The 21,417-nt window shown below is 34.2% G+C and overlaps 1 protein-coding gene across 1 annotated transcript in view; it reads left to right on the top strand.

Annotated features, from left to right (window-relative positions):
• Window positions 1–21,417, top strand: part of LOC145674932 (ly6/PLAUR domain-containing protein 6B-like) — a 111,497-nt gene that overhangs the window by 76,969 nt on the left and 13,111 nt on the right. The window contains exons 3-4 of the mRNA XM_081745186.1: window positions 4,704–4,784; window positions 17,913–18,043. Coding sequence (XP_081601312.1) covers window positions 4,704–4,784; window positions 17,913–18,043 — 212 coding nt within the window. The remainder of the gene's footprint in view (window positions 1–4,703; window positions 4,785–17,912; window positions 18,044–21,417) is intronic.

Genomic DNA, 21,417 nt, shown 5'->3' with positions numbered 1-21,417 from the left:
AAAATGTAAGTGTTTAATTGATTTTAAGTGTGTAAGTTATTTCACATCTCAAAACTTTCGGAGTGATCCTCGTACTATAAGCTTTTCCAGACTAGCCATCCTGAATGAGGATTATCCTGGGTTTTCCTCGTTCACAGCAGACAAAAGCTGGTGTTGTATCTAACTTACAGATTTCAGACTGCTTCCTTTCTTCCCGATAATTTGCTCGCTGGAGGACGTCGTCTCTCATATGTGACAAGTTTTAAGTTCGTAGATGTCGGTGTGGCCCAGAAATACGCATAAATGAATAAATAAAATTACTATTTTCTTTCTAAATAGTAATATTACTTTCCTTTCAAACTTCATGCTTTGATATTATCACTTTCCCACATATTTGTCAATGTTTTCTTTTATTTTCTTTTTCTCTTTTTTACCTTTTACAGAGGTAGAAAAAGTACTTCTGTTGTTCTCTATAAAAATTCTTCGTGAGTACCTTAGAATTCTGAAACATGTATTTTTGGACAGCGCACATATTAGCTCAAATTATTTTTTTTTTTTTTTTTTTTTTAAGGAATGGTGTGAAATTTATCATACTGAGTCTATACTGCCCCAAAAGGAAATTACATTAGATCTTCTCGATAAATCTGAACAATTCAAGAACTGAAATTACATTTGAGTGTTGTAAGGTTTGAAGCAGGTATAATGTAAGTCCTTTTTGTACTTTTCACAGTATTTCGTGGAGCTCTTCTTGCAAAGTGCGCGCCTTCCTTGGTTATTAGCCGGAGCTATCCAATGACCAAAATTGTCTTATCTTAGACTTCTAGGGATGAGTGACAGAAATTCCTTGCTTGTTTTTGTCCTTCCGGTTGGAGATGATGGAGAAATATGTTTGTGCAAATATTTTTGGACTATATTTATTGTGAGGCCGAGACAATCTAATGATGGGTTTAATACTTTTTTTCTGTAGTGCTGGCACGCATTGTGGCAAGGATCGCTTAAAACCTCAGAGTGTCTGTTTTATAATTACTTAATGTACATCTGCAACTTATTTGCACATTCAAAAACTACAAAAAAGTGTGTTCTAAAATTATCGTATGTTCAACTCTTATTGCAAGGGCATTCTCGTATATAATATTAAGGCTTAATTTATCGCATATCACATTAAATTATCGTATGATTGAAAGCCTAAACATTAGAATCTGCTTGTACCTGTAATGTTCTTATTAAGTAGCTGCTACGCGTACCAATCAAGAGTAGGCGAACAGGTCGTGTTCTCGGTATCTTACTACTACCTTAGCCAATGAAGAATATTTGAAGTACTACTATTTCATACAGTACTAGACTGATATACTATTCAATAAGCAATAGAAAACTGCCAGTATCAAGCGTTTTATTGCACTTAGTATATGGTTATTCAACCTAGTAATAATCATAATGTGGAAAATAGATAATTAAAAGTAGCCGTTTATTTTTAGTAAAAGATTTTAATAGAAGGATGGAACAGTACGACTCAAAAATATTGACTTTACTCTACTTCAGAAGCTCGTTTTCTGTAGGATCAAAATGTTAACCTTTTGACATTTTTATTTATAATTTATTTATGCTCTTAGTATATCCTTGTATGAGACATAAAGGCAGGTTACCTATAAAGATCATAATAAATGACTGGGTAAGGACTGTCACATCAACATCCAGAAATTGTTCGTGACTCTCTGATTGACCCTATTTCCAGACGCTAGAAGCAAGAGTAAAGAATGACCGCACGATAACCTAATTTCAACCCATGGACCTTGATGGATAATGGAAGAAACTTTATAATAAAAGAGTATATGATAATGAATATCTCAGTGAGGGAAAAGAGGTAACGCTCTTTTTGCTTGGAATATTTCATCCTATTTCAGCACCAAGGCTACAGAATCAGTTCTTTGTAATTTGTCTTGTTATCGTATCTGAATATGAAAATTGGAACTAACAATATTGAGGTACAGTTTCACAGATATTCATCCCTGGTATATGTTAGGTTAGATTAGTATATTATTTTAGGTTCATTCCATAGCATAGGCTAGGTTAGATTAGTCTATGAGGCTAGGTTTATTCCATAGTATAGGTTACATTAGATTAGTCCATGAGGTTTCAAGTCCATTCCATAGATAGGCCATTATCTATCATTTAACTCGATGCGGATTTTGTATGTCTTCCTGTCTTTTTGTTCCACGGTATATCTTATATCATTTATTCGAGTTTAATTCAAAGTTGGTATTTATCTTCCATCGACCTTAAGTGTTTGGTGTTGAAATCAGTCAAAAATAAAGGGGTGAAAGAAAATTAAGTCCGCCCTAGTTGTAAATTTGCAGAAATACAAAATGTAAAAATAAGACCAAGTTCTAGTATAATCTACATAGAAATTAATCAATTTTAATATAATACTCTGTTACCAACTCTACAACCAACTCTGTTATGAGTAAGTGGGTAGAGTTACCTAAGTATACAAGTGCCTATTAAATCCCAATCAATCTCTCAAACTTTCCAATGGGGTATATTACTTTCGATTGAAATCATTCAAGGTTAAGGTACAAATTTACTATAATTGTTAAGAAATATTTCAGTGTGACTTCTGTTTTCTGAAGATAAGAAACAAATTGTCTGTTTTCTTAATCTACTTAAGGTTAACATCTACTCCTGTTAGATGTGATGGAAACTGAAAGTTGAAATTCTTAATTATAAAAACTGTATTGCAAATGTTGGAACAGTGAGGCGTTAAACACCGCAAAGCACAATATAACTATTGAGTATTGTATTTATTTCTTTTGTATGAACTTACAAGTACGAGGAATGTCCTCAAGTAAGTGTAACATGCGTCATATTTCCAAAAAAAAAATACATGAGTAAAATAAAGTAATATTACCTTGTCATGACATTTACGTACTCCTCAATCGTATAACAAGAATTTTCTAATAGAAATAATTTTAACTTTTGTCTAAACCTTTTCATGTTTTCTTCATACTTTATATCAATAGGCAACATGTTGTACAACTTAACACCACCATAACTTACACTTTTTTGATATATTGCTGACCGGTGATTACACAAATGAAAATCATTCTTATTTCGCGTATTATGATTATGTACATCCTTATTTGTTACGAATGCCGATGAGTGTTCTTTCAAATACAAAAAGAGACGATACAAATATAAACTATCCAGAGGAAGTATATTGACCTCCTTAAACAAATGTCTACAAGAAAAATTCGGCTTCTTATCACAAAGTATTCTTATGGCTTTCTTCTGAATTTTGAAAACATTAAATCTCTGACTTGAATTTCCCCAGAACATGATACCATATTGCAAGATAGAATTAAAACACGAATGGTACAAGGTTTTAGCTAATTTTAAATTTACCTTCTTTCTAATAATCCTTAGTGCATAACATATTCTATTTAATTTATTAATAACTGACTCTATATGAAATTCCCATGTCAGGTTATGATCTATAGTAAGACCTAAAAACGAACAGTGTGTTGTATAGTTAATTTTATTTTGGTTCAGATATAGGTTAGGGTATATTGGTTTACTGCACTTGTTATGAAAATTTATAGCAATGGATTTTTCAACATTAACAAAAAGATTATTGTTCTTCATCCAAAGAGATACTTCATGTAGTGTTTGCCTAGCATTCTGTTCCAATAATTTTTCATTTTTTCCACTCACTAGCAGAATGGTATCGTCAGCGAAAAGGGTCACATCTGCCGAAGATATGCTTTTTTCAAAATCATTAATATAAAAAAGGAAGAGCAATGGCCCTAGAATAGATCCTTGTGGAATTCCGTGTTTTATATATAATTCATTTGATAAATAGCTTTCTACAATGTTATTATTCTTATGCGTTATTTCTACGACCTGCCTACGATTTTTTAAGTACGAACTAAACCAGTCCCTTGCTTTACCACGTATTCCACAGTTCTCCAGTTTGTTCAAAAGTAAACTGTGTTGTACTGTATCGAAAGCTTTAGACAAATCAAGAAAGATTCCTATACAGTGTTCTTTCTTATCTACAATATTTCTTACTTTCTCAATGAAATTAAATATTGCCGTGTTTGCAAATCGACCTTTAAGGAGTAAGTATTATTGTTTGATTAAGAACAAAGCTGATAAAGAATAATACTGCACTACATTTGTATGCAGAAGGCTTGATGTAAATAAAGATACTGTAAATTGGTAAGCATTTGCTATACTTATAATTATTATTATTATCATTATTATCGAAATTTGATAATTTAATGTTAATCTGAAATCAGCATTCAAAGAATAAGACGTATGATTAACGAGAATTAAAGAAGGGAGATGGCATATGTAGGATTTAAAAGGGAGCACCAAGTACGCTGAGCTGATGAAGGGGGTTGACGAGTTTGCGAATCAATGGTGTGAAGCGATGAAAATATCCAATAATAGTAAAACAAGCCTTTTCTTATTTCTACTAGTTAATTATTCTTAGTCGTAGCACCAAAAGTAAGCTGACCCTTTTTCGTTTGTCTCTTTCTATCGATTTTATCCTCTTCTCATCTCATTGTGTGTGAGTTTTGTAATGTATTCCAACATGCAGTGTATGTTTGTCAGTCGTAGCGAGTTCTCATTAGCATGTTCCTGATTGCACGTTAAACTTTCATTGTGTAAACATCATTTCATATTTTAATTAATACCATTTTGATTTTGTTTTCTTGTTGCAGTTATCACGTGCTACACTTGCGTCAATGTTAGTGACAATGAGGTGTGTAACAGATTCGCCATTGACAGGCCTTGCCCAGAAGGTAAGCTTTACTCTTTCTTCCTTTTTATTTGTTTTGTAATAATTCTTATGCATCAGCACACGTGCATGTTGTATAGTGCATCATTCTTGAGAACAGCGTGATTTCTCAGTGGATACATCTATTAGTTACGCCCAGACCGCAAACGCCCGGGACAGTGCTTGGAAACTGATTAGAAGGTTTTCAAATCTCGATGAAGAAATTCGGTTATTTCTTCGGATTGGTGTTAGTGTCCCTTTCATCACTGCGAGTAGGTGTGGATACACAGTTTAATGTAGGATGCAAATAACATGAGCTCGCACCGAGAATCGAACCCGAGTCGACCAAACCAACGAAATGTACGCTAAACATATAACCACGAAAATACTCCCACATAAGGTTTTGTTAATGATATGGTGTTCTATGTTAAGGTAATCTATCATGTCTTTAAGCCCCCTACTGGCTAAGTGGTTAGCGTATGCGCCTTTGACGTGGGAGACCCGGATTCTATTCCTAGCGGGAGCTCATGCGCTTCGTATTCCACGTTAACCTGTAGATCTGCGTCTCATATAGCGTCGCTACTGAAACGGACGCTAAACACAAAATGAAAATCATGTCTTCCTCGGTCGAGGCGAAACCGCTACTGCAGATTATTAAATGTATTGAATTCCATGAAATGCACCGAAAACTTATTCGCAAGCATATAAATGGCTAACCGGTACGATTACATGACAATGTTGTTACTGGAAGGTAGGTGAAGACTCTTCATGATTTGCTGTTTTAACTCTTTCCTCACTCGGAGTACTCTTCTAACATGTCTCTTACCGACTATAACCTCTTTTCACATCTCGATCACTTCTTGGAAGGAAGGACTTCCTTGATGATCGGGAGGGACATGGTATGATTGAAGATTTGTTTACATCACAATCTCCGGATTTCGTTGATCATATATTTTCAGTTATTGGTTAAGCTATGGGAAAGAAGCGTAACTATAGGTGGATACTGCTTTGATTCTATATATATTTACTTTTACTTTTTCAGCCTTTGAAAGTTAAAACATATTCAGCCTTTGAAAGTAACAGATGTCAAAGACATTTTGCTCGTACTGGAAATATAACGTAATTTATTGGCTCTGTAAACAAGGCAATGAAAATAGTCAATTTTCAACGAACTTAAAAAGTTCGTTACTGAATTCTCTATTTTAGTGTGTCTGTGCTATTTGAGATTTTTTATTTTGAGCTCTCCATTCGATAGAACATCAAAAACTATGAGAAAGTGATGGAATCTTTCCCGTCAGTCTTACCGTTCCCGAAACATTGGCCAGAAATGGCCGATTTTTGGAGATTCAAGGAGCCATATCTCGGGAACCATAAGTTGTAGAGAGGTGATATTGGTATTAATCAATACCTAAGAGGATAGTGAACATTTTAATACCAAATAGTAACCGGTGGCCATTTTCCAACTGGCCACCAGATAATATCGGTACCAAAATGTTTTCCTGTTAAGTATTGATTAACACCAATATTACCTGTCTATGATTTACCGTTCCCGAGATATTGGCCAAACAATAGTTCCGATTTCGCGAGATTTAAGGAACCATATTTCGGGAACCGTAAGTCAAAAGACGATATTTTCCGAATTTTTGAGAGAAACAGAAGAAGGTCCTGATAAAAAGATTTACTTTTACATGTAGGAACAATCACACTTATCCTTTTCGCCCTATCTCACAATTCTTTTTTAGTTCGTTCTGGCAATTATCTTAGAGCATTCTCAACTGGTTCATTTTATAGTCACTTAGAAATAAGTAGATAAAATAATTCAGAGTGCAGTGAAGCAGCAAGTAATATTTGTTTGCAGGGAATAGGACGACCATAGACTTCCGTTTTGATAATTAATAGAACTCTTAATTTTTTAGTTCTTAATTTAATTGTATATGAGATTTATCACTATTATGTCATGGCTCGTGTCCATATTGTTAAACTAATAGAACAATGCACTGGAGAGGGCTACTATATAAATAGACATCGGATTTTTCGGTTCTAAAAAGGATGTTTTAGGTGACTAAAATAGATGCCAAAAATACTAAATTAGGCATTAAAAATGAAAAAATAGGTTCTTATAAAATATACACATTTTTGAATGGAATGATGTATTGCAATCTGAATACAAACTTTAAGATACAGAAATACATGCACACATGTCCCATTACCTGACATTTTAACCTGCTCAATATTGAAATATTGCTGAAATTAAGAATTTTAAATAAAACTATTTTTTGTAGTTAAATCTTCAGTATAAATCAAAATACTTTCACATTTCTACACGACATATGCCGTAATATGCTTCACAGTAAATAAGAAGCACTTTTCCCAGATTCTCTATGGTGAAACATTAGCGTTTGTTGGTAAGGATGAGCTTGTACACAGAGAATAAACATTTCACATCAATTAACGTGATGGAGGCAAAATTCAACTTGGGAGCAAGTTCGATTGGTATTTCGTATTTGTATTCACTTTTTCCCCAGCCAAAATTTCTGCTGCGTACAAAATCTTGTGTCCCAAGTTCTTTCCCAACACTCTTTCAACTTTTACCTTCACTTTCTCTCCAACTTCACCAGGCACTTCCACGATATTTTGCTTCACTTCCTGAAGAAGCTCAATATTCTTAGAAAGTGATATCCTTGAGCCCTCTAATTCTGCAATAACCCGAACAAGAAATGTGCAGTGCAATCGGATGTATGCCAAATCAGTAGGGATAGAAGAATCATTCATCAACTCTTTGGCAGCAGTAATGCTATAAGCATCCTCCACTAAATTTTCAACAACTTCCTTTACTGCAGAAAAATGGTCACTATAGTACTCAATTGCTTTCAATCAGGTATCACACCGTGTTAGCACTGGTTGAGGTGGCAGAAGAGTATCTGGAAGAGTTTCTTTAAAATGACCGTACTCTTGATGGAGCCTTAGAAAAACTTTCTTTACCATAGATATCATTTTGTTGATCTTTGGAGGTTCTACTCTTACCTGCTCGGCAACACGATTTAAACCATGGGTGAGACTTGTCACATACACAAGGGAGGAACAGAACACCTTCAGCTACTTCATTGCAGCAACCATATATGATGCAGCATTTGTATAGGCAAGAACTTTTATCTTATCAAGATTGTTGAGGTACAATATTTTTAGTCCATTGTTCAGAAAGTGTGCAATTGTTTCCTGATTGGTTGCTGAAAGTTGTTTGGCGCAAATAAGGTAAGCTTTGGATAGTGCCTCAGAGTTTAGTTTCCCAACTAAGTTACAAATGAAGCGTCCTAGGTCGTTAGTGGTTTCATCAATCTACAACCAAACATAATAATCTCCTATGTCATTTCGTATTCTGGATATTGCTTTGTCATATATGGGTTGCACATAGTTCTTTCATAACGTCGAAAAATAGGCAAAAATAAGATCTAACATTTAATTAGGTATTTTTTAGGCAAAATAAAACTTGGTGCTAATGCTTTAATTTGTCATAAAAAATAGGTTTTCACCTAAAGATCCGATGTTTTGTAATAATAACATAAAAAAACACAAATACGTAATAGTTTCTACACAATAACTTCCAAGAGAAGGAGCGGAAATCTGATGAAGACATAGTTAGTGTGTAGAAACTGTTACTTGTTAGTGTTTTTATATGATTATAACGTAGCCTTGTTCAGTCTGTTGTTGTGTTAGTACGAAATTTATGGAGCTTCATTTAAATTTGTTGCGTTTATTCCTATACTTTTTTTAAAAAAATCTTATTGCCATTCTTTGTTGCTTCTCTAATATGCCAAAAATAACCTAGTTCTGCAAAAAATGCGAAAACAATAAGACCGGACTACTTATCAGATTCCTGATAAGTAGTGATGTGAGGTGGAAAATTTTCCACTATATTTTTCCGGAAAATTTTCCGCTATATTTTTCCGGAAAATTTTCCGTTCTAAAAAAATATTAGTAATCAAGTAACAATTCATCAGTAATCATAAAATTGGTTGAATTCATGTACAGAAGTGTAAAAAAGGGAAAGATCGTTTAAAAAATCTGAAAATTTTCATGGCTCACACAATTTTCAATACTATGTAAGAACAAGTTAAACAATTTTTAATGAATAGAAATATTTTCTGTCTTATATGGAAAAATTGAACTTTTTATGAGTCGGAAATTTTCATCATTTTGAAGCAAAGAGTAAAACAACTTTTTGTGATTCAGAAAGTTTTATTGCTCTGTAGAAACAAGTGAAAGGAATTTTCATAGATCGGAAAATTTTCATCACGATGTAGAAACAAGTGGAAAAAACTTTTCATAAGCTGGACAATTTTGGATATTGTGTATAGTGATGTTAGGTGGAAAATTTTCCACTATATTTAACTGCACATTGAGCTACAAAATTGAATTTTAGTAGAGGCAAGTTAGCAACAAATTATAACCTTCCAATTAGCTTTCGGGAACCGGAAAATTTTCTAATATTTCAAGTTGGTAAGTAAAATTTTACACAGTGTTTCTCTCTTTCTTTTCATCTGCGAGCTCCTTCGTTGCTAAACGGTTAGCACACGCGCCTTTGGCATGGAAGACCTGGCTTCGATTCCCAGCGGGAGCTCATGTAGTTCGGATTTCACGTTAATCAGTTGGTCCCGTCTTATATAGTCTCGCTGCTGAAAGGGACGTTAAACTCAAAATCAACTCAATTCAACTCCACTCTCTCTCTCTCGTGTGTGTGTGTGTGTGTGTATGTATGTATGCCAAATGCAGAGAACATGAGTTCGTAGAGTACAAATATCCCATTCTATTATTTAAAATTTCAATTTATTAAAAGTCATGAATGTTTTCCGATTCATAAAAACATACTCCGCTTATTCCTACATCGTTGTTTAGCCGTAAAATTTATTGGAAATAAATATTGTCTTAAAAATTTTCATGTGAAAATCTAACGATTCTTCATGTCAAGAATGTTTCAAAAACTTCAATGCGTTCTTCCTTCAGAATGCACCTTTGATCTTACAATATTAGATTTCGTCAGTTTAATACGCATAAGACTGTTTTCTCATAGCTTTACTACTTTTATAGATTTACATTCTGCAACATTTATAAATAAGTAGATATAAGAGAGAGAGAGAGAGAGAGAGAGAGAGAGACTATATAAATTTTTACTTCTCAACTTGAAATATTAGAAAATTTTCTGGTTCCCGAAATCTAATTGGAAAATTATGATTTGTTGCTGTCTAATTTTCCTCTACAGGAATTGTATATCTCAATGTGCAGTTAAATATAGTGGAAAATTTTCCACCTATCATCACTATACATAATATACAAAACTGTCCGGATTATGAAAAGTGTTTTTACTTGTTTCTACATCGTGATAAAAATTTTCCGATGATGAAAATTCCTTACATTTGTTTCTATAGAACAATAAAACTTTCCGATTCACAAAAAGTTGTTTTACTTTTTGCTTCAAAATGATGAAAATTTTCCGACTCATAAAAAGTTCTTCAATTTTTCCATACAAGACACAAAATCTTTCGATTTATGAAACATTGTTTCACTTGTTCTTACACAGTACTGAAAATTGTCTGAGCCATGAAAATTTTCATATTCTTTAAATAATCTTTCAATTTTTAACATTTTTATACATGAATTTAATCAATTTTATGAATACTGAGGAACTGTTACTAGATCACTGATATTTGTTAACGGAAAATTTTCCGGAAAAATATAGAAGAAAATTTTCAACCTCATATCACGGCTAAACAACGATGTAGGAATAAGTGATGTTTTTATGAATCAGAAAATTTTCCGTTTCAAAATTTTCCGGAAAATTTTCATCACTGTGCAGGACAGACAATTCTTCGATTCATGAAAAATTGTTTCAGTTGTTCCTACATAGTATTAAAAATTGTCTGAGCCATGAAAATTTTCAGATTGTTTAAACAATCTTTCAATTTTTAACATTTCTATACATGAATTTAATCCATTTATGAATACTGGGGAATTGTTACTTGATCACTGATATTTGTTAAGAACGGAAAATTTTCCGGAAAAATATAGAAGAAAATTTTCCACCTCACATCATGGCTATACAACGATGTAGGAATATGTGGAGTATGTTTTTATGAATCGGAAAATTTTCCGGGAAAATTTTCTGGAAAATTTTCCGGAAAATTTTCCGTTTCAAAATTTTCCGGAAAATTTTCATCACTGCTGATAAGACAGCAGCATATTCGTTACTGATATGCAATCCAACAGTTATCATTTTGTTCGTTATATTCACTGACGTAACTAGAAGGGCAAACGGGGCTTGTTCACCAGGCGCCGGATTTGGAGGGCGCAAAATTGAGCAAATACTTGGGTTTGTTTTGGTTTGGTTGGTCAGGAGGGCGCTATGATGAGTTCTTGCCCCGGACGATAACTAGCGTATTTACGTCGCTGATTATATTTGTTGGAAATGGAAGTGTGATTAAATTTTTCATAAGTAAGCAAAAAAAAGTGACAGCTATTGACCCCATTATGAGTTAAACTATTTTTCTTGTTAGTTATTTGGGTATTCATTAATGAAAGATGGGTGAGACTAATAACTTAATGGTTATCCTTTATATTTGATGCACGTTGGGATATTCCGCCTTTGATTGGTATTCAATATTGATCGCGTATCGTCAAGTGTGGTGAATGATATTTGTTTTTTATGTAAGGAAAGGAGAGACGTATGGAAGATAAATCTATGGTTCTAAGCTGTTGTTGCTATGGCTTAAGTATTAGTACTGGATAAACCCCGCGGATCCATTTCAAGTTTATCTGAGTGCTGTGAATGAAAACAAAGTTAAGATCATTCTGTAAGGAAAAATATACTGAGTTATTTTTGTGATTTCTTAGTAGTTATCGAAAGTTATCGATGGTTTCGATTAGTTATCGAAACAGAATAATGCTTCTCCGGGTTTAAGCTTATTTTCGAAAAACGAAATAATCCTACAAAAGTTACAATCATAACTACGGTTATTATGTAGTTCTTTAAAATAATGTCTCAAAATATGTCTATTTACAAAAATGTCGTCATGGTTCAAAATCTTTCTGAATTTCGTGCTTTATTCGCTTATGAAATAATATTTCTAAATAATTTCGCAATATCAGCTTAAGGCGTTAAATCGCATTAAATACAGTTCTTTCTATCACGCAGATGCTCTTCAATGAAAAGTAAATTTTCATATAACTTATTGGAATATATAAAAATGTATAATAAATTTGATTTCGTTTCCTAATTGTTCCAAGTTTTTTGTGCCACTTCTCAGTCGTTATGCTCACAAATTGTGTAACCTAATTTAACTGTACTGGCAAGTGTTATAAGTGTACTGTTATAAGTGTACTGGCAAGGACTAGTACCATGAAAATGCAGTCGAATCTTAGATGACGGATTACATCTCAGTCTCTTGTTCCTCAAACATTCTTTATATCTTAAAAATACACATAAGTTGATTTTACTTTCTTTCATTGCCCTTGCAATATTACAAGTCATAGGAAAACCTTTTTAAAATACTATTAATTCCATTTTGACTTGATTATTTTAGTGCGTTTCAAATCGTAAATATTCTTAAAGATAAAATAATTATTTTTTTCGTTAAATTTTATACATTAAATCATCTCATATCAATGTTACGAGATTTTATTTTTTAAAAAGCATATTAAACATGTATTTAAATCATAAATCTATCTTTTTGGTTACATTCTTTTTAATACACTTTGAATAAAGAAGGGATTTGAACTAACTGTTGTAAAATTTTCGGGAAATCGGATCTAAGATGGGTAAAACAGAACATTTTCCACTACGATTGATCGTACCAAGTTTGTTTTATTGGCGAAAAACTTGTGTTCTCCCTACCCAAAACCGCTTAAAGTTTTTCGCTCATAAAAAACGTTAGCACGGTCGATCGTCCTGGTCTTTCGAAATTTGGATTCTGTGTAACAAAATACATCGAATCAATACGCTGGGGTCTGCTCCACAGAACTTTTATTTATTTATTTATTTTATTATTTACTTGTGGCTGTGTTATTAAAAAGAAATAAATAGGCTGTGACTTAACGTAGATATACAGGGTGTTTGTATGAACACCGGAAATTGCGTCAAAGTTTTAGCTAAGACGATATGCTAATAGTAAGTAGGAAATTTTAACAAACAAACTTTGCGTGGAATTACTCTTTATGGAAAGAAATGTAATTCTAGAACTAAAGGCCCAAGAACAGCAACGTAGATATACATTCTTGGCTCTGAACTAATTGTAAGTTTACACTTTTGCCGATATGTTAGTAATGGATAACTGTTTCGGCCGTTAATTGCAGTTTACTTACCTATTGTTCATACTTTCAACAACATTTGTCAAAATAGTTACAGTAGAGCGTCGATTATCCGAACGTCGGTCAACCGAACGACCGCTTAACCGAACTGTGTACTCGCTCGCACCTGTTACTCTCCCACCCTACCGTCCATCATCCCCCTCACTCCCAAACCAAGTTTCCCACAGTAGTCGCCGCACTGAGCCACCGCTCGGCGGAACATTGCTTCTAATGGGGCCTTCATAAGGCGCTGCTGACCGGCCAAGCCGCCAGTCGCTGTGTTTCAACAATCAGCACACTTCTGTCGGTTTGGCACTGGCTGTGGAAGTAGCGGCAGTATTAAAGCTGTTCACAGCAACAACTGCGCCAGCTTAGAGTTGAGACGTGCAGCTCCACGCATGGCAAATAAACATGTACAGTTCGATTATCCGAACAAACCAGTTTTCCGAACACCCATGTCCCCCAATTACTTTGGATAATCGACGCTCTACTGTATTATTTTTTAGAAAACTGTAAATACTATAGATTTACAAAACCATACAAACTTAGAGCTCTATTATATCAATAAGGAGTTATGCCTGGGATTCAATTTGAAATAGTGGCGGCGATGATAGAAAAGGCTGGACCGCAGTAGCACTTCTAGTTTTTTGGGTGCCGAAATCAAATTCCGTCCTGCTTGCAAATCATATAGAGCTATTTTATTTCTACCATCAATGCACTATTCCCATCTCTTCTCATATCAACTAAATAATATCTTAGGAAAGATATTTTCTCCTTCTTGTAACTTACTGGTCAACCACATCTTGTCTCGTCAATTTCTGAGAGTTTCCTTCAGATTTGGAACGAAAGATAGTAAATTGGGTGCATGTAATGTAAATTAAGTGAATGCAAAAGTATTTGAAATCCTGTTTCTTTAACGGTAGCTTGTTCTTTATCGAATATGTGATATGCACATTTATCTGGATCACAATTTTCCACGATCTCTTTAATTTAGAACTAACACGTGATTAAACGGTTGGAGATTTTGACACGGTTGATTCGTAGTTGAAGCTCATGCGGTTGAAGATTATCGTTAGGCTGTAAGTCGACGTTGAAATAACCACTATGCAAAAAAAGATTTTAATCACAGAAGAAATCAAATTTGGAATTAGGCCTATGGAACTCGGAGATTCAATGCCGCGCTCACGAAAGCTTTCCATTGATTTATGTTCTTATACAACTGGATAGTTTCTACTTTGTATTCCTATTTCTGCGAGACTCATCTTAATATTGTCCTCCCATATGCACCTATGTCTTCCTAATGTTCATTTTCCGGTTGGATTTCCAGTTAAATCTTTCAAAATGTTCCTACTTTCTTCCACTCTGGCTACATTATCTGCTCAGCTAAGTTTCCCAAAATTGGTGACCCTAACAATGTTTCGTAAACGGTACAAATTATTCAGTTTCTCATAATGAAGTTCTTGGCATTCCCCATTTTCGTACCTCTTGAGTCGAATATTCAAGATTTTTTTTCAAATACTTTCAGTTTGCGTTCTTCCCTCAGAGAAAGAGATCAACTTCGTAACGATACAACACAACAGACATGATTATCGTTTTATATATTTTAAGCTTCTAATTTCTCATCATTATTCCCTAAGGCAAAAGATTTTGAACTGAATAGTAACACTAGTTCCCTGCTTTCAATACATTTTATTTCTTCGTGGATATGGTTTTCTTCTGTTAATATTGATCCTAGATATTTGGAAGTATCCAGTTTGTCGAAAGTATTATTTGATATTTTCTTTGAGGCATCCATAATTTGCAGTATTATGGTCCCGGCGAACCTCCATATGTGTAGTTTTCTCTGCACTTACTTCTAAACCCATGCCTCTGCAAGCGTTTAATAAGATATCTCCATTTCTTTCTATTGCTTTTAATCATTCACTATCAAACTTATGTCAACTGCATACACCATAACGTAGTAAATACCATTCAGCTCCAAACCCTGGAAATCAAACTGAAGCGTCAACAAATCGATTTCTTTTGTATGTGTGTGTGTATGTTCAGCAAATGCTGACCTATTCCTGTAAGCCCTTCTGGTACATAATCAGCAAACAGTATATTCTCAGTATCCCGGAAGATAGAAACCATCAATAAGTATATTCTCAATAAAGTGTAAAGTGAGACTAAAGTGTATTTATTCTCAGTATCCCGGTAGAATCCTGGTAGGGGCCAGTGCTCGAAACAATTACATTATATTATTGATGAAGATGACTAATAAATACACTTTAGTCAATTTGTTTCGTTTGTCATTGAACATAATAGGCTTTGCCAATCATTAGGAGAAGAGCTAAATTGATCCTCCCTGGTTCAACAGTTGCCAAGCACTGTTTTGTTCCTTTAATAATATGTTCCGCACTTGACGACAGCTCAACTTATAATTAACGGACTATATTTATTTAGGAAAATAAATTATAATTTCTACAATAACAATATTTTCCATTACCATACGTCTTGACTAATTTTCATGCATTATCAAGAAGTAAAACGTTAAGTATAATTTAAAATATTGATTAATCAATGGTGTGAGCATGGCGCCTGGAGCGGGAAGGGAGATAAGTTGCCCTCCTTGGATTTTCGAAAAGTGATCAGTTCTTGGAAATACATGTCAAAACATACGAATTTGCACTCACATACTGTGGTACTTAATATTCTTATATTAAATATTATAGAACTATAGTTTATTACACTATACTATTGTAGGGGTGTAGTTAATACTGTGGTACTTAATATTCTTATATTAAATACTAGCAGCGTTCACCCCGCTTCGCTGGGGTCACCCCGGAACGCAATAAACCTTGTTAATGAGATAATTTTTACTTTTTCGCTTTGAAGTGATATGATAAAAACCATAGTAGATTGCAGTAAATGTTAACATTATATCGCCTGTCATTTATGTTAACCCGCCGAGTGACACGGTCATGCGGGTTGCATATAAATACGTTTATTTTTACCTATGATGAACTAACAAAGGATTTGTACGTTATGGACACTTGAATGGTCAATTATCTCAAGACACTGGTAATTGAAAATTAAAGTGATATGATAAAAACCATCTAGGGTCCAAATCCTAATAACCCCCCAAAAATGAAAGAAATTGGTTCAGCCGTATTAGCGTGATGAGGGAACAAAGGATTTGTACGTTCTCTTTTATATATATAGATTATAGAACTATAGTTTATTACACTATACTACTGTTGGGGTGTAGTTAATAAGAATATGTGCATAAATAATTGTCGTTTTATATGATGTATTGTGTGCACGGATGCATCAAAGAGTGTGTATATTGACGAAGGTGCTTGTTTTCCGGACTTTGGTTCCCCTTAAAATCGGTCTTTTGCCTCTTTGTAATCGATCTTCCACCCTTGGAATTGGTCTATTTTTTCTTGGAATCGGTCTTTTGCCCCTTGCAATTGGTCTTTTGCCCCTTGTAATCGGTCTTTCCCCTTTGGAATCATCCTTTTCCATCTTTGAATAGTCCTTTGTCCCAATTTGAATTGGTTCTTTGCCCCTTCCTAAATCGGTTTTTGTCCTCCTTTGAAAAACTTCTATGAGCGCCCCTGGTTATGAGCCCCATATTCAGTTGTGAAACGATCTGAAAAAGTAAATTTAATGTCTCAATGTTTATTTCTACGTGTTTCAAGCAAGGAAAGTTAAAGAAACATGGAAAAAGGCACTGCCAAACCTGAACTAGTACCATTTGCTTTATTATTAATGGGAGAGAATGTACCTTTAAGGTAGTTGAGAGGCGATATTTCACACTCAATTCCAACTGGGTGTAGCTGCACAATATCTAATCCAAAAAGCTACCGAGTTGTTTAATTTAGTACATATGGACTGATATGGTCTATATATGTGTGTGTGTTTTAAGTAAAGTGTTGCTCCTGTCTAAAGAGATAATTACATCTCCAGTTTTCGAAAATACAACACATATACGATTTATTGTAACTGGAATCTTTTAAAAAAAGAAAAAAAGAGAAAAGAACGTGTTTCTGCACTCAATTAATTATTCATAGTTTCTCCCTGTTCCCCCAAACGTGTATTTTACTCTTCAGCATCTCTTTCTCTCCACGTGCATACGTGAGAGTTTGCGCCTTAAAATGCTTAAGCCATAGAAGACACTTCGCTGGAGAGTTTTGTTGTCCGACGGCTTTGTAAATATGGAAGACCAGTAAACCTAATGGGAGGATTAAAATGTGCTTTTCCGTAGAGCTCCCATTGAGTAGTTGCATACCACATTAACACATCAATGAAATACCGTATTGGATAAACCGGTAAAGTTTCGTGAAATTATGCAAGCATTAGTGCAAAATTCGCGGTCTTTTCTGAGTATTTGTGAACGGAAACCGTTTAGCAGTGAAAATGTTAAATTACTAAACACCTGATGACTCGATTCCTAATGTAAGTGCATTTAGCTTAGGCTGCATGTCACATTATAGGAGAATTTTCATTTTTTCTGTCATAAACAAATACTACCAGAGTAATATTAAAGAAACTGAAAGTTCGTTTCTAAATTCCCATAGCCTATATCTCTCTACACAAATAGAAATTGATGTCATATGAATCAACGTTGCTCTACTGGAAGGAACATGTTACCTTTCAATATAAGCCACGACCGTAGCTTTTCCACAAATTTGTTTTCCTCTTTTATTGTGGTTTCGAAAGTAAAATAACATTATAATATATCTGTGAAATTCTCTTTATAAATGAATACATTCTTCATTTCCAAATATTAAAAAAAAAAATCATTATTTTAAACTTTTCTTTGTTTTTTCAGGCACAGCCTTCTGTCATACCGTGCATGTGATGGACACATCAGGGCAAAGTACGTTTGTGAACAAAAGGTGTGCTCTCTCATCGGAGTGCACATGGAATACTGTTGGATGCAGATCAACCAAAAATGAAACGGTAGTTCTCTTAAAAGTAATTAATTATCTGTTGATATCAGTATATCAAAAGCATTGGAATATAGGATAAATGAAGGGATGTTGTTTGCATTTCAGAGATACAATGTTCTCCTCTGCTGCCCGGAGTCAATTTAGTCCAAGATTATGTGTGCGTGTGATAAACAACACGGTATCCCGGAGGTTTTCTTTTCAATTGTTCATCACGCCATTGTTTCTATTATCTTTAAGCACTTACATTTGCAACTCTTTTGCTCGCGGCAATGCACAATTGTAACATTTGAAAAAAAAAAAAAAAAACTCAAGATTCACTGGCCCACAAATTTTCACTTTTTTTTCTCTTTCCTAAATGAAAGTAGTTGTTCTTTACAGTTTCTGACTTTCTGCTTACGAACCTGAAGTCAGATATGCTGTATTAGGTATGATTGTTGAGAAATTTGTAAATAAAGAGTATAATACTTTTTTTAATGTATGAATTTTAATAAATATTGTGACTTTGATATAAAAACGAGATGTTGAAAAAATATATACGTAGCACATCTGGATCTCAGAAATATAAATGAAAATGTATATCTTTGTATTTCGTGGCATTTCCATTCATATTAGACTGACAAACAATGAATAGGGGCGAGGTTTTTTTGCAAGTTGATATTAAGCCTGTATTAGAGGTTGTATAATATTTTCGTGTATATTTAATCGTGTACACTAATTTACTTTATAACAAAATGCGCAATTGTACAGCCCAAAATGTAACAAAATGCGAGATTTGTAAAGACAAATGCAATGTTTTGTATGTCAAACTGCGAAAAACTCCTATCCCTTTAACAATGAAAATTAGTTTCCACGTGTAAGCGAGGAAAAGCCGCGGCTGAAATCACTGTATTTACACATTGGCACTCAAATGAAAAGAAACACTCATGAATCTTGCTTCTTTTGTGATGTGGGGAGCGTGTCACGTGCCAAGTTCCGCAGAAATCTGCGAGCATTGACACACCAGATTTTCCTTTCTACCGCTACTCCAGAGTCTGAATGAATGGACATTTCCACTGATTTTTTTATTCCTCCAAAAAAAAAAAAAAAAATGAGAGCTACCTGAGTACGAAGAACACTTCCTTTTGCTCATGCGATAATTCTAACTGGTCGAAATTTGCGATTGAATTTCGGTCTGCTACTCGTGCGCTTAAAACAACGACCACCATGTTTGTACGTCAGATGTCGGTTCAGGGGAAAAGGTCTACGCCGCTCACTAGGGAAACGGCTTAGCGAAAGATACGATGTATGTTTTGCAAATGTGTACGACGTTGCTAATAACACAAAGAATAAGAAAAGTAACAGAATTTAAGGTTTATTTAAAACGCAAGCTATTTATTTATTACCAATTATTTGAATATACTTGAATTTAGGACAAAGTTGAAGTGTATTAATTTGCAAATTTATTGACATTGTTTGCAGCCTGAGGTAAGAAACTAATTAATATCCTCATGTTTCGGTCACCGACTGACCTTACAAAGCCAATTTTATTCATTCTTAAGAAAAAAAGTCAACAATATAAACGCATAATTATTTGATAGTAGAATGCTAATTTTTTATATGCAAGTTCATTTTGGATTCGATAGTTATGCACGCAAGGGGAAGCCCAAGGAAATTAATACATGGAAAACATTTATCCAAGTAAAAATATTCAAAACTCTTTATTGAATTCAACACAAGGACGCACAAACTTACGATGATAATTATGCTCATGAACATTCTGATAATTTACCAGTGCTGTTACCGAACCACGTTACACATCTATATATATAAAAGAGAACGTACAAATCCTTTGTCCGCTCATCACGCTAATACGGCTGAACCAATTTCTTTTATTTTTGGGGGGTTATTAGGATTTGGACCCTAGATGGTTTTTATCATATCACTTTAATTTTCAATTACCAGTGTCTTGAGATAATTGACCATTCAGGTGTCTATTACGTACAAATCCTTTGTTAGTTCATCATAGGTATAAAAATAAACGTATTTATATGCAACCCGCATGACCGTGTCACTCGGCGGGTTAACATACATGACAGGCGTTATAATGGTTTTTATCATATCACTTGAAAGCGAAAAAGTAAAAATTATCTAAGTAACAAAGTTTATTGCGTTCGGGGGTGACCGCAGCGAAGCGGGGCGGGTTAACATAAATGACAGGCGATATAATGTTAACATTTACTGCAATCTTCTATGGTTTTTATCATATCACTTGAAAGCGAAAAAGTAAAAATTATCTAAGTAACAAAGTTTATTGCGTTCCGGGGTGACCGCAGCGAAGCGGGGTGAACGCTGCTAGTTAGCAATATTATTTCATCATAATATTTTCGCGCTTACTGTAATATTCTTTAGCCCATGGAACATATCCGTACATTGTTCATATTAGTGCACGTGAACATTTGCAAATTGACTGAAGTGTTTTGAGCACATGAGTTAACATTTAAACCAACAAATAAACAGATGTGGTGTCGCAGTAATGATAACAAACTAGTTACAGTGGCTTATTACTGAATACAATAAAATGAAATTTCTACTTTTATGTTCCACGAATATGTCCTGTAGGCAAAGGGAGACAGATGATTAATCAGAGTGAATTATTATAAAAGAATCGATGGAATAGTCATGTGGGAGGAAAGTCTGAATCGCGAGAAAACCCATGGACACTATGTTCTCCACAACAAATTCACATGGCTTCAATTCGAACCAGATACCCGTCACACTAGAGGTGAGAGCTCCACTATTGATCCACTGTGTCCTTTGATAATGAATGTTTGTGATATGTCATGACGAGTAATGAACACAATATTCTGTTCCAACGAGTGAAACAATTTAAGAGAAATCAATCTACTGGACGAAACTTATCAACGGCTGAACTCTACAAACGTTTGCTTTTATGACTTTTTTTTAACTTTATTTGTGGACCTCAGAACACAAAACGCAATACTTTCACGATATAATCTTTTGGAAATGTATCGCCATATACCAAACATTAATTATCTCAGAGATAAGGGCAGGCTTGTAGATACCCCAAAAATGTAGGGATGCCGGTAGAAGTTAGAAGGGGGCTAATCGAACCATATTATAGTTCATCACCATATTATAGTTTATTTGCAAGCCTACCTTGAAAATTTTAGGGGACAGTAAAAATTAGGGGACTGTTTCACGTGGATACGGGCCTATCTGAAGGAGAGAAAGATCATAAATAAACTTATGTTTGTATACTTAGAACACTGTTTCGTGTGAGGTTATTGAAAAGAAAAAGCTGAAGTTTCAGAATAACAATATAAAGAACACATAATGAATTTCTCTCAATATTTTCTTGTTCAGACTCGAAAAATTCTGGACGCC

Source organism: Thermobia domestica, chromosome 18 (genome assembly GCF_964235325.1).
Source record: "Thermobia domestica chromosome 18, izTheDome1.hap1.1, whole genome shotgun sequence".
NCBI lineage: Eukaryota > Metazoa > Arthropoda > Insecta > Zygentoma > Lepismatidae > Thermobia > Thermobia domestica.
This window is presented reverse-complemented; position numbering and strand designations above follow the sequence as displayed.